The following is a 16,372-nucleotide window of genomic DNA, read 5'->3' as shown; positions in this document are numbered from 1 at the left end:
CCAAAAACTTGTATGAGTAAGTTACTCATAAAAAAACACCCTGTAGTTAAAGAGAGGGACAACAGAGTCACCCTGTAGGGTATACAGTCCTGTCCAGTCCATCAGATATGAGATATGGCTTGAATTTTTCTACTTAATTTTTCTTTTTCGATATCCTGCAGGAATTTCTCATTATTCAGATTGCATAGTTGGCTGAATATTTTAATAAATTTTAATTTTCAATAATAGGAAAGGCCAAATTCATATTTGACAAATGTCAATGTCAATCAAAGAAAAAAATTGTTCAGTTGTGAATTGACAGTTGTAGGCTAATTCCATTAATAATAAATATTTGTTAAATTGCATAGACTTAAAATAATATTATTATGTCTATGTTAAATTGTGATATTTTATTTTAGTGTAAAAGTTTAATTGGTATTAAATTATTTGAATAGAAATAAACGCATTCTTCGCTTTATCTGCCAGCAGTGCCATCGCTGCGCCCCTCAAGAGTATTCTAATTTAATGTACTCAACCAAATGTTTGTAGTTTTGAAGACTAGAATTAGCATTTAGAAGCTATTAGAAATGGAGCATGATACGTACTGCCATGAATGTAAAAGAGAATACAGTGGAGTCAGCAATCTGAGGAGACACATAAAAAAATTCCATCCAGACATTCCACCCCCATATCAGGAAAAGAAAGATTATCCTTTTACTTGTGAAGAATGCGGCAAAAATTTCAGTTATATGAGAAACTTCAAGAGCCATAGGAAATCACACCTACCCCCTGATCAAGTTGTCGAATACAATAAAGCGAAAATTAAAAAAAAGTGTCCAATTTGCGAATACTCAGATTGGGATAGAAGGGGGTTATTTCATCATTTCCGAGAAGAACATGAAATTATAATACTTCCAGAGCATAAAGACTTTAAAGATTTTGATGCTTTTCTTGAATGGAAGAAGCTGTATGAGAATGAAAACAAGAGTCTTTTCATTAAGAGACACGAAGCAAGTACAGCTAAATATGAGAGTACCATGATTTATAGATGTCACCGATCAGGCTATTATCAACCTAGAGGAAAGAATATAAGGAGATTGAAAACCCAAGGGAGTTGCAAGATTGATGGTTACTGCCCAGCAACTATTAAGGTATAATTTAAGTACTTCTAGTATTGGAAAATATTTTAGATATTAATATTTTTCAGGCTATGAAATCTAAAAATGGAGGTGTGAAAGTTATGTTGTTCGGAACTCATGTAGGCCATAATGAGGATCTACCACCACTAGCAGTATCCAAACAAGAAAAACGGGAAATGAAGACCAATAGCAAACTGAAAAGTATTCGTTTACGCCATAAAACAAGTTTGTCTCTTCAAAGGGACCTTGTTGTGAAGACTAATCAAGGCTGGTTGTTCCCATCTTGTAAAAGTGGAGAGGTTTACTGCATCACAGTAAACGATGCTGAGTGCCAATGCGAACTTAACTGTTCAGAATGTAATGTTTGTATTCACAGGTATGTATGGGTCATTTTTGATGGTTGATGAAACATTGCCCACACCTTACGCTCTCATTTACAGGGTGAGCCTAAATCAGCTGTTTTGTCTGCTTGAAATATCAGAATTTTGTTGTTTGTCAATTTATACTAATTCTGATTGAATTAGAAATTATTCCATTTTTGGCTCACCCTGTAAAAAATAATTTCCAAGTGTATGTATGATGAATAAAGGAAATGAGGTATGAATTTATGTATTTAGAAAATATAACAACGTTTTATGATTTTTCTTTATTTCCTCATATTTATTTTTCGAATGCTGATTCCTGTTATCAATAGGTAATAATTGTTCAAGGTACTCATGTACTTGTTCTGATTCCACAAAGAAAGGCAACATGTGCAAACACGTTCATCTGTTATGCCAACCTTTGAAGGGTGAAGAAGAAATATTGCAACAGGAACAGTTGCAGCAGGATCAGCTGCAGGAACAACTGAAATCTGATCAGTTGAACGAACAGTACCACGATCAATTACAGCACGAACAACTGACACATGAACATCTTCAAACGGAGCAACTCCAACATGAACAATTGCAACATGAGCAACTGCAGCATGAGCATCTTCAACACGACCAGCTGCAACAGCATGAGCAGCTTCAACATGAACACCTTCAGCATGAACAACTGCAACACGAACAGTTGCAGACTCAGCATCATTCCGGGCATTCAGGTAGGGAACAGAGTTTTTTACTCATTGAATGTAACTTCTTCTAATTTGTACTAATTTTCAGATGACGAGCTCATTATTTATGAAGGCCTTCATCCCGAAGATGACGCAGATATGCAAGAGCTAGCTGACCATCATCAACATATCCAAAACATGTTGGAGGACCGCAAACAGTCGATCCTCAATAAGTTGAACGATGTCTTGCAACGCTGCAACAATGAGAATCTTCTGAGGGAGATTGAGATGTATGTGATTCAGCTAGATGCCAGAGTGGAATGTGGAGTCTTGCCTGTTCCGCCACTGGTGCCCCTTCCCAATACTCCAGTTGCGGTGGCCGTTGCAACTCCGCTGTTGGAAATTACCTCGCCTAAGAGACAAAGGACGGTGCTCACAGAATTAAAGCAGTCGAAGCCTATCGTTAGGTTCCAGGCCAATGATTTGTTCCGGCATTTATAGTTCAGGGTGAGTTTAAATTTTTTTGGATTTTTTTTCTATCGCTATCGATATTTATTAAAAAAACTGATCGTCAAGAGTTAAGGATAGTGATTAATTTGTGTTTTCTCGTGAGGAAAACCTGATTACCTTATGTTGATAAGTATATTTAGGGTTTTTCAGATAAAGTGGGGAAAATGAGCGCGTTTAGATGATTCAGTAATTGCTTTATCCAACAAAATTGCTGCATCTCGCCGGCCACGAAATAAAGATTCTTTTTTTGCTAAATCATACTTTAAGGAATTAACATTCTTCACTTATTTTTAACAAGGGAGGGATTAATTGATTATTTTTGCAGATAATTCCAGGGGAGGTACAAGTTACTTCTGAACTGGATGATTGTACAGAATAAGCTTGTAAGTTGTAAGATTCAATTGTGGCAGTGAAATTCAGTGTGAAGCATGATTGTTGTATAGACATTTTGGTGTATCAAAGTAATATTGTACACGTCTTTTACCTATGTAACAGAAAACGTTTGATCACTTAGAGTAAGGAAAACCTCACATGTATTTAAATGAAGATATTTTAGAATCAAACAGTAAATATATTTTTATTTTAAAAAAGGCTTTTTTTACACCAATTGGGTTAATTTTCAGATTTCAGCAACATTCTTTTTGGAATTTCTTATTTGTATATCACATCTTTCAATATTAATATTTGAGAGGAATTTCTCAGAAACAACAACAAACAAAAGAAAAGTGACTGAAACTTCGTAAAAAACCAAGTTTTTGGAAATTGATTGTATATTTTCATTGAAATTACTATGAAGCTCCACCCAATTTTTGTTGAAACTGACAAATTTTACATTTGTTGAAATTTGTTCCACATAAACACCAAAAATATAGAAAACAATAAGAATAATAGCTCTTTATTCAAAATCAAATAATATTTCGAGACAGTTAAACTTTCTAACAATGGTTTCGGTATAAATACAAGTAATACGCTGTATTACATAAAGAACATCAATACACATACATATTCTCATATTAAAAATATATTTTATAGATCTATATACAACGCTCAACATACTTCGATATACATCACAAAATAGATTATTTGGACCATTTGTAGCTAAGGAGCACTTATTTATTGTCTGATCGATCAGTATTAGTTCTCATTCAAGAAAAATATCAAGTATATTAAAAATAGGAATATAAAATCATCTGATAGATTTTGGGTTCATTTTATAAAAAATAGTATTAATATTCTCAAGGTAACTGATGAAAAAGTATGTTTCATCAGTTATATGGAAAGTTTGAAATTTTCTATTCGTCGTTGACGAAGTTGAAGTGTTGTGCAGGTATGTTTCATAAAAGTACCAGTATGTGCTCAGACATCTATGCAAGTTGACAAGGTCTTCTTCACTGCATCTCTGGCATAGGGAATGTATGATAGAGAATACCAGGTCATTGCCAAAGACTGAACAATTATAAGTAACAAGGCGAGAACAGGATATTTCAGCTGAAATTGTATCAAGTTTTAACACATCTTAATATTTAAAAGAAAGTCGCGATATTGCTAGATTATATCTAGATTAATTGAACTTACCACAAAAGCAGCGAAGAGTGTCAATATAAATGACGTAATCACTATGCAAGTTGCTACAGCTCTGGTAGCTGCAAACATTTTTTTAAGCTGGTTGAAAGGTCCCATCAAAAATAAAGTACTGAAAAGTGATGTTATATTTCCTAATGTATAAAATGCTGCAAAAAGTCTCATTCCTCCATGGAAAAATAGTGCGAATGAACCTAGTATTGAAAAGGCAATTCCAACAACAAAACAAGCTATGAATCCTTTTATTCTGGTGGACCAACTGAATGTAGTAGCATCACTGAACTGAAATGGGAAAAAATGGACTAAACAGAAACAACAAAAAGGTGAAATATGTTCCTACTTCTTGGAACAGTTATTAAACTATAATAACAAGTTGACTTTTTCCTTTACATCGCAATAACTTGAATCAACTCGGAATACAATGTAGTTGAAAGATTTTAAAATTGTGATGTATGAAACTAGTTATAAACTCTAATTCAATCAAAAGAGTGAGTTCAATTCTTTTTTATCAATTAGTTGGGCGAGAAATAATTTAATATAGAGCAATATGTGTACAAAACCTGATCCATAATCCCACTCTCTTCATCAGGAGAATCATTTCCACTTAATACTCTTTTGAGCTTATCCATTTTATTATCCTTTCAATTCAGAATGTCGACTTCAGATTTTACTATTTGAAAGGTCTGTTCTTATTCCTTGCAAAGAAAATGTAAATAAATTAGCTGTAATATGTATATTATTTTTGTTTCCTCCAGTTATTCATCATTGAGGTTAAAGTTAACTGTCAAATCAAAAATTTTTTATTCTATGGTTTATTAAAAAGGGCCACTTTCCATGGGCGTAGAAAGGTAGGGTAGGCACGTCCCTGCGTATTCTTGGTGCCCCTTCACCACCAGATACTGAAACCTAATAATTTTCAAGCAAGTTTAGAATCTTCTATTCCCAAAATCGTGAAAATTATTGATATCTAAAAACTGAAAATATTTTGAGGACCGCCCCTCGCGCTGTTACAATGACTTATAAAGACTCTATATAATGCCCAAATGAGTGCATTATATTTATATAAATATTCAATATTTCCCTATACAAATGAGTATAGTTATTGAAGCTCTAAAATATTGCGCTATTATTCATAACTTTTCCCTTAAATTATCTCTCACTGAATCATCTCCATTTTTTCTCCATACGATGATTCTTTACTCGTCAAGAATAGAAATTATTTAATTGAAACACCATTCGATTATTTAAAATATAATTATAATCATGAAATAAATAAATATCATAGACAACAGCAATAAATCAGTTCATATTTTATTGTTCATTTCCATCTTTTTGAATGGAGTTGCCGAGCCAAGTCACAATATCTAGAAAACTTGTCCTGCATTTTTTCGAAAATTTCGAACAATTTCCCACTTGTCTGCCAACTTCTTCGGCCTTTTCGTAATCTTCTTCCAAATCAGGATTTTTCGACGAAGACGGACTGCAACAAAATATGAAGCTATAGAGAATTCCCTGAGACATTAGGATTCATATACCCTTCAACATAAAAGAAATCTTAGGCAAATATTCTGTATACTACTTGTTATAAGATATATTTTATGATTATCACTTTTTTCCTCCCATTGATTTCAATAATTCAGGATGATGAAAGACCCCACCAAAAATACAAATTTTATGTCACTCCCCTATCAACACCTCATATTTATATAGAAAAAGACGCTTTATAAATGTTAGTTTTTTATTCTAAAGATCAGAAGAGCCACTTACGTGAATACAACATGTAATATATCACCTAGAATGCCATTTGCGTGAAGAATGGTATGTGAAGAAGCCAGTTCACATATTATTCTCAGTAGACATGGTTTTCCCATGTATCCAATTCTAAAAAAAATCAATCTTAATTGAAAAGGAAAGATATAGCCCTTCCCTGAAATTTTCAGTTTTAATTTGAAAAAAAGAAGCTTATGAAAAATATACCCATCCTACAGGAGGGTCTCTTATTGGTACGAAAATCGAGTACGATACGACAAACGATATTTTGAGGTCTGCTGGAAAACTTTGAATTTACTTACGATCGTAGTTTGGTCTCCAAAGCTTTATAAATCAATGTTCTGTCGATATTTCTCCCTAACAGAGGTGGATATTCGAAAGACGTCTCATTTCCAGGTACCAGGTAATTTGCTTCGAAATTGTAGGCCAGATAAGCATTTTTGTAGGGGCCCCCTAAAGGCAACGCTAGAGCCATGAATAACTGCAAATAATTTGGGTTTAGTAACTCAACTCTAAATGAATAAATTATTAAAAAAAAACTACCATACGAAACAGGCAATATTTTTTATTTTAAAGATATAGCGTATAGTAATTAGAATCCAAATATACATGTCTTACCCCCATGCCAGTGCCAGGTATGAAGTGGAACTTCCAGTTATCGACTTTGAAATCCGCATCGTCTATTGCCTTACACTTGAGAAAAAAAAACCCTAACAGAAAAAATCTAGAAGAAGCGATTCTCATCATCGCTAGAAACTATGCATGTATGTTAACCGCAATTGCCGGACATCTAACGTTAAAAAAACCAGCGTTTTACCGTTTACCGCATGCTGATGGAATATTAACGGGGTCACCAAATTCTGACATGTTAATTAGTGTTCAAACATCACAAATTCCATTGTGTTAATTGTGTATCTATTACTTATAAAACCTCAAACTATTGGGATGGGCGCAGTGACAAAAAATTCGACGGATGATTTCGGAGCTATGGGCATCTTAAATTTTTTCTCAATATTGAAATATATACCAAAAACATAAAATAATTTATTCACAAAATTGTTTAACTTTTAGTTTGATGTCCGCACCGTCTCATCCGGCCTAAAAATTAATACCTTAACAATTAAAGTACTTCGTCAATGAACCATTTTACAAGCACTTTCGATTCCTCTGTGCCTTTCTTAATTTACCTTCCTTTTACGAAATTTGATGAAATCACATCCTACTTCGGCAGAAGATAATTCTGCTGTTATACTTTCTTGTATATTCGAAAAAGTCTCAAATTTGTGCTTTCGTTCAAGATAATGATGTGATAATCATGAACAAACGACAAACAAATGGATGTATATATTTTATTGTGAATTTGATTTACATTGGTTAATGTAAGGTATTATTAATTTGTAGATAAATATATATTTATTATTGTAATTTCAACAATACATGGTTGATTTCGAGTTTTGTCTCATTATTAAGGAACATTACCTTTCGCATGTTATGAAATTTGTTTTTTGCCAATAGAAATGATATATGATATTCATAAGCTATAATGATCTGACACTAATATAAAGTATAGATGGTTGAGCAAACTTATGAAATCAATCGTTGAACTGGAGTAACTGAATCTTTAACAACTGAATTACATTTCAATTATAAACGTATGAAAACGCACTATGAATTCCATGTTTAAATGAAAATATAAAAATATAAGTTTTTAATTTCCTAATAAGAACAGCCTACACTATCGATCACAAAATATTCAATGGAAAGAAACACATTACTCTAAGGTAATAACAAATTGTGGCAACAACTTCATTTATTTCTCATCTTTTGTTCTATCTACTGAAGGGCTGAAGCCAAGGTTACTTGTGCAAAAATTTTCACCGCTCAAAATTTACCAATTTAACTAGAGCTGGGCGTTTTGTGATTTGTATGTTTGCGTAGTAATTCGCAACGTCTTCCTCGACTTAATTCTTACTGTCCTCTTCAGAATTCTCATCATATCGTCAGTTCGGTTGATAGCACTCTCCATTGCCTGTAAACTATGTGTCATTTCGTCAATCTGAAAAAATTAATATTAGATACTAGGAAATTGCGCCGTAACGATCAATATACGCAGTACCATTTCGTTATATTCGTTGAAACGCAAACGTTTCTGATAAGCCTGATACAGGACTTTGCACTGGAATAAAAATCCTACAGCAAGTAATATACTGCACAACACAAACAAATTAGAGCTCTGAAAAAACCTTCGAATATATAACATCACAAGGAACTTGGAACATCTTCGCAGATATTGTTTATCTAAATATTTGGAAGTTGCCAATAAATATTTTTGTGTGAATTATAACCAAAAAATTTCACAGCTGTCACTATGACAAATAAAATGCATAGAGCATTATCTTTAATGTATTTTTTTTCTAGTTAATGCTGATGAATGATGAAGACCCTCGGTTACACCGCTTATTTTTCACGCAAAAATATCGGGTTTCACGATCTTTCATTGCATTTTCAGTCAAATTTACCCAGTGAATTCTTTTTTTAATTTCATCTCAAACTTCAACCAAAGGAATTGTTTGAGTGCAGTGGCGTATCTAAAGAGGGGGATCGCATATATGCAAACTATTTTCTGCGTTCGTTGTCAAAACGTTAAAAACCATCTTATAGGTATAGGGAATATATTAAACTTTTCACTTTTCAAAACACTACATTTCCTGTTTGGCAGAAAATTTTCACGGACAGATCTTCGCTTGATGATAAATATTAGAGCTCTTTAGCCAGAGTACAACTAAAATAACTAGAGTTGTACCCTGCTACAGCCTTTAAGGTACATTTCGCCCACAACAGAGGTAGATATCTTCAGCAAAAGCTCGGTTTGAGATTGTACCTCAACAAGGTCTCAAAAAATGTCAGTTGAAAATATGGAATATGGGGGAACGGAATGAGGAATTTCCGGCCTATTAAAATCAATAATTTGGTAAAAAACAAAACTGCAAAGACTTTAGTCGAATTGTTTTTATTCTGTTATAATAAATACAATATAATACTGGGCTTTATAAATGATAGTAATATCTCAGTTTCCTGAAACTTTTTAGGCTTTTCACTCCCAATCTCTGGAACAAAATAAAAAAAAATTGAAATAAACGATTTGCTCCTGCGTAAATTTTTTAAATTGATTTTATTCCAAAGATTCGCAGTGAAAACCCTAAAAAGTTTCAGGAAATGCAGAATCCTCCCAGAATAAATTCAATCCATATCTAATATCTTAGTGTCCGTCAATTTTGAAATTCTATGATATTAAGTTCGAAATGATTAGTAAGGACCAGCAAAGATATAACAATCATTTATAAAGAGCCTGCACAAAAACTTCATCAAGTCTGTGATATTCTATCAGCCAAGAACAATTCAATACAAATTTATTTATTCATATAATATTATTTTTTCTATTCATAAAATTGAATTATAATACTCTGACTGAACTTTAATCTTTGGAGATGATTATTTGCGAATCGTATAATATTCTTATCTAAAAAAAAAAATATTGCAAGGTGTATGTGATTTCCCTCAACCAATTAAACTTTCGGTAAATTGGCAGAATCTACAGGTGACCTTGGGATGTCCTTGAGTTACGTAGAATTCGCAGCTATGTTGCCAGATTGGAAAAGTTGGAGAATGTATCCATATTTTTTGCCAAAGTGAAATTTAATAATGTATGTTTCCGATGCTTAGTTCTTATCTAGATGAGCTTAAGATCCACTATGAAATGAAATTCAATTTATTCCAATCATTTACGCAGATACAGTGTGTGCACATTTTGGCAACAATAACTCATAAATGACATTGTCGCCGCGTGCGCATTCTGAGACACTGCCACTTGTAGATTCTGCAGGATTACCCAACCTTCAATTACATCACAGAACACAAATAATTACACAATGAATTACATTTCAACGTAATTGGACTGGAAAATTATATTTACCTTAACCAAGAGGTATTTGACCCAACATTGTCAATATGTTTTGCTGAAAAGTTGGAAATATAAATTTTCTAGGTCCATAGGTATATAGAGCAAGGACTGGCGAAATTTTTCAAAGTATTGCTCAGTTCACGCTCTTTATCTATGGTATAAAATCATAGTAATTTAAATTTAATGAATTTAAAGTACCTTGACATGGTTTTTCCATTTGGTAGATGTTAAAATCGATCAAGTTGATACATCTCGTTTTGAATGCATGAAACTCATATGTTTCTTCAGGTAACGTTTACTACTCAAATGGCAGTCACAGATAGGACACTTAACCATCACTTTTTTCACATAACTTCTGAATGGTTGATCTGTTTGTGCTGAAGGTTCTTGGACAATTTGATGTTTTGCGGCTACATGCATCTGCATTAGTGCAGGATTCAGGGTAGCAAAATCACAATACTGACAGTTATCTATTAGTGTCTGTCCGTTATGACAGCAGAGTATATGAACGAGTAGGTTGCTGTAGAAGGGGGCTTCGTAACTACACATGGTGCATTGCTTGTTAACCTGGAGGAAAAAGTGATGATAACATTTTTTTTAACTGAATTTAATGAGGGCTACCGCGTGTGAATTCGCCGCTAGATGTGCTAGTGTAGCGTGAGGTCCAAATCATAGACTCAACTATATGATTAATATTAAGTTTATGGTCTCCATATATTTATAATACTTTTATTGATATTACGTGTTTAATGCTATAAACGAAGTGAAGCCAAATCATTGTCAGAAATGGACTTACACACATGACGAACAAGATATTGATTAGTAACCAAATATTTATATATTCAATTTCTCCAATATTAGGATCTGTGAAATGACAAGTTCCCGTCATCGTAGACAAACAAATCTTGCATTAGTTCAGGACCTCACTCTACAAAGGCGCCAACTGGTGAGCAAAAAAACGGTAGCCCCCATTGGAATCCTCCCAATTCATAGGCATGGGGTGTGATGCAGGGTTGGGATGATGTTTGTATATGCAAATGAACATCTTTAAAACAAAAATACCACATCTATGAAATTCTGCAGGCACTGCTCCGAGCAGCCATCACCCTTCCTTTTAGAGGTAAAATGTTTTCTAGCATCAAACAAAACCTCCTCAGCCCCTATGCTCACAACCCACCATAATTTTCATCAAACATTTCAATATTAGGTATTAAAGCCGTGATTAAATAATTACCTGATTATTGTGTACGTCACTTGTATGCTCACTTGTCTCCAACCAGTTGGGAAATTTCTGATCACAAAACTCGCAATAACAAGAGCAATGTTTTTTGTGTTTCTTGGATTCATAACTATATTTTCTGATACTATATCTTGTATCCGATTCACAGAAGGGACAGGAAAAAAATATGCCATTCTACAAATAGTACAATAGGATTTAATCATAACAATGTTTAAAGGATGACAATAATTCAAAACTCACCCTGTGTTTCTTATCCACATGATCCTTTATATCTTCAATGTAAACATCACATAAACAACAGATCTTAAGCGATGATAAGCAATAATGAGGATGTCTGAAATCATTCAATACATGATTCAAAGAACAATTGATGTTCATGTTAACTTCATCAATAAGAATCTAATGATTTTAGTTTTTTTAAATATTATATCGAAATAATCTAATGTATATATATAACTTACATTTTATTATTATTCATATTGTTAGATGTAACTATCTCTTCTTTGATATCATTAGTATTTGGAAAAGAACAATCATCAACAACTTCATGTATTTCATTTTTGACGTATATTTGATTATCTAAGAAATCTTCATTATCTAATTTTTCTCTCTTCATTTCAATGTCCTTGAATGGGGAGCCTGTAAAATGAAACAATGGTATAATACTTGAAAGTCTTCATTAGTCCTAACTAATGAAGATAATAACTGGGAAAACTCACTACTTCTTCTTCCAATATCACTATTTACTTCAAATTTAGGAGTTGATTCATTTAGATCAAGAACATTTTCAACCGTCTCAATCACTTCCTCTTTAACTGTTAGATTTGGTAGTTCATTTTTTATGTATATTTGATTATCTGAGAAATCTTCATCATCCAATTTTTCTCTTTTTATTTGAATTTTCTCAAATGGAGAACCTGAAAAATAAAACAATGGTACAACACAGATTTTATTACTCCTAACTAAGATAATAACTGATAAAACTTACAGTAATTTTTTTCAATATTTCTATTTACTTCAGATTGAGAAGTTGATTCATTTAGATCCATAACAGTTTCAATGACTTCCTCTTTGACCGTTAGGTTTGGTAGTTCATTTTTGATGTATATTTGATTATCTGAGAAATCGTCATCATCCAATTTTTCTCTTTTTATTTCAATTTTCTCCAATGGAGAACCTGAAAAATAAAACAATGGTATAATACTTGAAAGATTTTATTAGTCCTAACTATGATAATAACTGATAAAACTCACCACTCCTTTTTTCAATATTTCTATTTACTTCAAATTGAGGAGTTGATTCATTTAGATCCAGAACATTTTCAGCAGTCTCAATGACTTCCTCTTTAACTGTTAGGTTTGGTAGTTCACACTGTGTATTTATATTTTCCTCTATATTTTCCAGAATATTTGTAGGGAGCGGCTCAGGACAATTAATTATTGGTTGCCATGAATTTTGCAAATCTCTATGCAATAATTCACAGTCTACTCTTGAAGGACCTGCTGTTTCAAATTTTGATTTCTTTTTTTTAGACTTTTCTCTAGTCTTTTCTCTATATATTGTCTTTATAAGTTGAGTAGTCACATTAGTGCTCTTCAAAATTGGTAAGTATTCATTTAATACTACACTATTTCTTACATCAATATCTGATCTCGAAATTCTTAATGCTTCCGTTGTTCTTAATTTATTTGTCTCTAATCTACGAGGTATAGAATTATTTCTACAGTTTGTGTATTCATTTGGAATTATTATATTTTTTATTAATGCACGAGTTGCATTCCTATATGAATCTTCATTGCTTTCCTCCATTTCTATCTTCATATTGGTTACATTAGAAAAATTCTCTTCAGTTATTAGAGGACATGAATTCAATATTGTGTTTGTTATATCCATATTGTTACATTTGATGAAATTTTGCTCTGAGCAAAGTAGGGTTGTTTCTGGCACCTATAATATCCAATAATATTAAGTTCAATTAATTCGATCCTTGTGAAGTGCTTCATACTTACCTCAGATTTAATAGGCAAATGGAAAAACTCAAATAGGCAAATATCACCTAAAAAAAAATTGTCTCTGATTCTGATTTTGTTTTTGTTCCGAAAAGAGTAGAAAAACTTCAAACTTCAAACCCAAATCACAGAGTGGAATGTGACATGTGACAAACCAAAGATCGTCAGTCGGTCTGTCATTCATTTGTTAAAAAGTAATTTGATAATTTCTCAAAAAGGAAATTTCCACTAAAAATAGATAGATCACCATGTAACTAAAATACATGCAGGACCAATAAATAGAACCTAGCCTATTAAAATTAAATTTTCCATAAAAATTGGAGTCTACATTTTCAAATCATCAAAAGATCCCACTCTTCTAATATTCTATGCTCAAATATCACAAATGTCATCTTAAATAGTTTGAGGTTAGATTAGAATCTAGTTCCTCTTGCGTTTTTTTTTCTAGTTCGCAGAAGAATTTGCTAGGAATTATAATGGCCCCAACGTATGTAAAAGCAATTTATCAATCTATTAAAAAACCTATTCCGACTTTGTTGAGGAAATGAAATAAATTTTGCCCAAACTTTCATCATTTTGTGCACAAGTCTCATTGAAGACACGTGTTTAATACATATCGTTGTTTTTGTTAAGTTCTAAGGTTTTGATCAGATTAATAAGGAACAAGTGATGAGCTTCTTAATTCTTTATATTGATTCATTAAATGGCTACACAAAACAACTTTTAATGTATATTTACCCTTTGAGTAATCTCAATATTATTATATTTTAGTGTACAGAAACCCAAGGTAAAAAAGGAGCTGCCTGCGGTTCCCGAGTCTGTTTTGAAACATCGTAAGAGACGTGATTTGGCAAGAACCATAAAGGTTCAAAGTGCTATCAAGAAAAAAGCTGTCCAAGTGAAAAAGCGTAAAGAAATATTCAAGAGAGCAGAAGAGTACCTTAAAGAATATAAGCAGAAAGAACGTGAAGAAATAAGGTTGATACGACAGGCTAAAAACCGTGGCAATTTTTACGTCCCTGCTGAAGCTAAATTAGCTTTTGTTATTAGGATAAGAGGGTGAGTTTTGGGTTCAAGTAATATCCGTTTTTTATGGAATGAATTATGAAAAATTGCAATTTTTATGTTTTCAGTATTAACAAAGTTGCCCCAAAGGTGAGGAAAGTATTGAAACTGTTCCGTCTCTTACAAATCAACAATGGGGTCTTTGTAAAGCTCAACAAAGCCACTATTAACATGCTGAGGATATGTGAGCCTTACATCACATGGGGATATCCAAATCTTAAATCTGTGAAAGAGCTGATATACAAGAGAGGCTATGCCAAAGTTAATGGTCAGAGGATACCCATAACTAATAACGAAATTATTGAGAACAGACTCAGCAAATCGAACATCATTTGCGTTGAAGATTTAGTACATGAAATTTTCACCGTTGGACCTAAATTCAAGTTCGCTTCCAACTTTTTGTGGCCCTTCAAGGTGAGTAATTCCATCCTCCACCCCTCATTAGAGGGGTGATAGTTTTTAAATATGTCGTGGATGTTACTAATATCACTTACTCGAAATTTTCCATTTTTTAGCTGAATACTCCTACTGGTGGATGGCGCAAGAAGACAAACCACTATGTTGAAGGAGGTGACTTTGGAAACAGGGAAGACAGGATTAATGAGCTTCTGAGAAGAATGGTGTAACATTTAATTCTGCAGAATTATGTTCATTTTATGTTTCAGTCAATAATGAAAACATGAGTAAAAATGAGTTTTTTATTTACTTTCAACCTATTCTTCTGTGGAATGAAGTTAGTATCTTATGATTCAAACATTTAATAAAAGAGAGGTACATACAGGGTGTCCTCCAGAAAAGTCATTATACGTCATTATGTCTACTGTAAGAGTTATAGAGAAAATTTTGTCAAATAAAAGTTGTTCTTATAAATACATCATGGCTGATTTGTATACAGGGTGGCAATATGAAGTTGCCATTTTTTAATGGCACAACCATTATTTCATCCGTCATTTGAGTAGAGCTTGAAGGACAGTTCGAAATGGCAGTTTCCCCTTTTTTCAACTTACAATATCTAGTAAACCATTGACTTTATACACAAGGTATGGCATAGTGTTGAAATCAAATCAGCTATCAACGATGCAAAGATATACTGTGAGTGCCATCTGTAATAAGACGCTGGTTCCGGTATAACCGGAAGGTGCGTAGGTCTGAAAAAAATTTTAGGGAGTAAGTTCATTGTCGAAAATCTAACGAGCCAATTTTCAGCACAAAATTTTGATTAGTTCTCTATAAACGAGTAATAGGCCATCCGTCGTGGGACACCCTGTATATTCTTATCTTTCGACGAGAAGTTTTCGTATATTTCAGAGCTAAAAAACTCGGTATCATGCACTATGTATTTATGCAAGGTAGCAGAGGCGCAACCACGGGGAGGTAGGAGGTACTGGGGGTAATAACCCCGTTCAGAGGTCAGTCTCCTAAAACTTGCTAAGTATAATATATCTAAAGGGTTTATCCATTTATATAATCAAGATACAGAGTGTTTCATTGTTTTCCCAATTTCTTTAATTATATATACCCTGTCACGAAAGATTCATTTTTCTGTTGGCAAATATGCGCCCTCATGCTAGAATAGACTTTGTTTCGTTTCAAATAATTTTTATTTCGTGTTAATTTTTGAAGGGAATATTTTCTGTTTCCAATTCAGGATTCCGACATTGCGAGTTTCCTTTTTCGTTCGCAATTTTTTTTTGCTTCGCCGAAGTAGATTTCTGTTCCGGTGCAAGTGCACGCCGAGAACCTAACCGTCCAGAGTCCATAGGTAAGACAACACTCCGTATTATTATCTTGGAACCTTATCCTCCGCTCTCGTCCTTCCTATGCCACATTTTGAGTTCCACCCCTACTGTTAGTAGGATACCCTGCCGGTGTGGATACCCGGGGGGTACCTACAGAACGCACTTTGGGGTGGCTGTCCTTCCTTAATTTTCCCTAACTTTCCAGTGAACACCTCTACTGTTACTACGATACTCTGCTGGTGTGGATACCCGGGGGTGCAGAAAGCACCTAAGGGTGAACCGTCGTAGGCCTGTGTCGTCTTATTCCAACCCTAACCTTGCTGAGTTCCGTCTGCTGGCGAAC

At 33.4% G+C, this 16,372-nt stretch overlaps 5 protein-coding genes across 8 annotated transcripts; 2 read left to right on the top strand and 3 right to left on the bottom strand.

Moving 5' to 3' along the window:
• Window positions 1–381: 381 nt before the first annotated feature.
• Window positions 382–3,254, top strand: LOC123317085. The gene is made up of 5 exons (XM_044903451.1): window positions 382–1,130; window positions 1,187–1,494; window positions 1,829–2,202; window positions 2,264–2,661; window positions 2,990–3,254. The coding sequence occupies exons 1-4, from the start codon at window positions 567–569 to the stop codon at window positions 2,653–2,655; spliced, it is 1,638 nt and encodes a 545-aa protein (XP_044759386.1). The 5' UTR covers window positions 382–566; the 3' UTR covers window positions 2,656–2,661; window positions 2,990–3,254.
• Window positions 3,255–3,543: 289 nt separating this feature from the next.
• On the bottom strand, window positions 3,544–5,029 carry LOC123317086 (vesicle transport protein SFT2B). Its single transcript, XM_044903452.1, has 3 exons — window positions 4,806–5,029; window positions 4,240–4,527; window positions 3,544–4,152 (listed from the first exon to the last, which is right to left on the bottom strand). The coding sequence occupies exons 1-3, from the start codon at window positions 4,872–4,874 to the stop codon at window positions 4,021–4,023; spliced, it is 489 nt and encodes a 162-aa protein (XP_044759387.1). The 5' UTR covers window positions 4,875–5,029; the 3' UTR covers window positions 3,544–4,020.
• A 514-nt stretch (window positions 5,030–5,543) lies between these two features.
• LOC123316777 lies at window positions 5,544–8,401 on the bottom strand. Its single transcript, XM_044902998.1, has 5 exons — window positions 8,132–8,401; window positions 6,634–8,071; window positions 6,318–6,496; window positions 6,013–6,126; window positions 5,544–5,725 (listed from the first exon to the last, which is right to left on the bottom strand). The coding sequence occupies exons 2-5, from the start codon at window positions 6,760–6,762 to the stop codon at window positions 5,557–5,559; spliced, it is 591 nt and encodes a 196-aa protein (XP_044758933.1). The 5' UTR covers window positions 6,763–8,071; window positions 8,132–8,401; the 3' UTR covers window positions 5,544–5,556.
• Window positions 8,402–9,009: 608 nt separating this feature from the next.
• On the bottom strand, window positions 9,010–13,349 carry LOC123316950 (zinc finger protein 711-like). Of its 4 annotated transcripts, none has more exons than XR_006538119.1 (9): window positions 13,226–13,349; window positions 12,470–13,163; window positions 11,936–12,133; window positions 11,678–11,855; window positions 11,457–11,550; window positions 11,211–11,390; window positions 10,175–10,543; window positions 9,989–10,031; window positions 9,010–9,122 (listed from the first exon to the last, which is right to left on the bottom strand). XR_006538119.1 is itself a non-coding variant. In XM_044903271.1 (8 exons), exons 2-7 carry the CDS (start codon window positions 13,107–13,109, stop codon window positions 10,214–10,216), a joined length of 1,620 nt encoding a protein of 539 aa, XP_044759206.1. In that variant the 5' UTR covers window positions 13,110–13,163; window positions 13,226–13,349; the 3' UTR covers window positions 9,414–10,031; window positions 10,175–10,213. The 4 variants fall into 4 exon arrangements, 1 of the variants encoding a protein (XP_044759206.1); XR_006538117.1 differs by lacking the exon at window positions 9,010–9,122 and adding an exon at window positions 9,414–9,535; XR_006538118.1 differs by having other exon boundaries at window positions 9,989–10,543.
• Window positions 13,350–13,556: 207 nt separating this feature from the next.
• LOC123316951 (60S ribosomal protein L7) lies at window positions 13,557–14,980 on the top strand. Its single transcript, XM_044903273.1, has 4 exons — window positions 13,557–13,712; window positions 13,997–14,284; window positions 14,359–14,704; window positions 14,806–14,980. Exons 1-4 carry the CDS (start codon window positions 13,702–13,704, stop codon window positions 14,914–14,916), a joined length of 756 nt encoding a protein of 251 aa, XP_044759208.1. The 5' UTR covers window positions 13,557–13,701; the 3' UTR covers window positions 14,917–14,980.
• Window positions 14,981–16,372: the final 1,392 nt, after the last annotated feature.

The sequence above is a fragment of the Coccinella septempunctata genome, chromosome 7 (genome assembly GCF_907165205.1).
Source record: "Coccinella septempunctata chromosome 7, icCocSept1.1, whole genome shotgun sequence".
Classification (NCBI taxonomy): domain Eukaryota; kingdom Metazoa; phylum Arthropoda; class Insecta; order Coleoptera; family Coccinellidae; genus Coccinella; species Coccinella septempunctata.
Note: the sequence above shows the minus strand (reverse complement) of the source record. Positions and strands in the feature narration are given on the sequence as shown.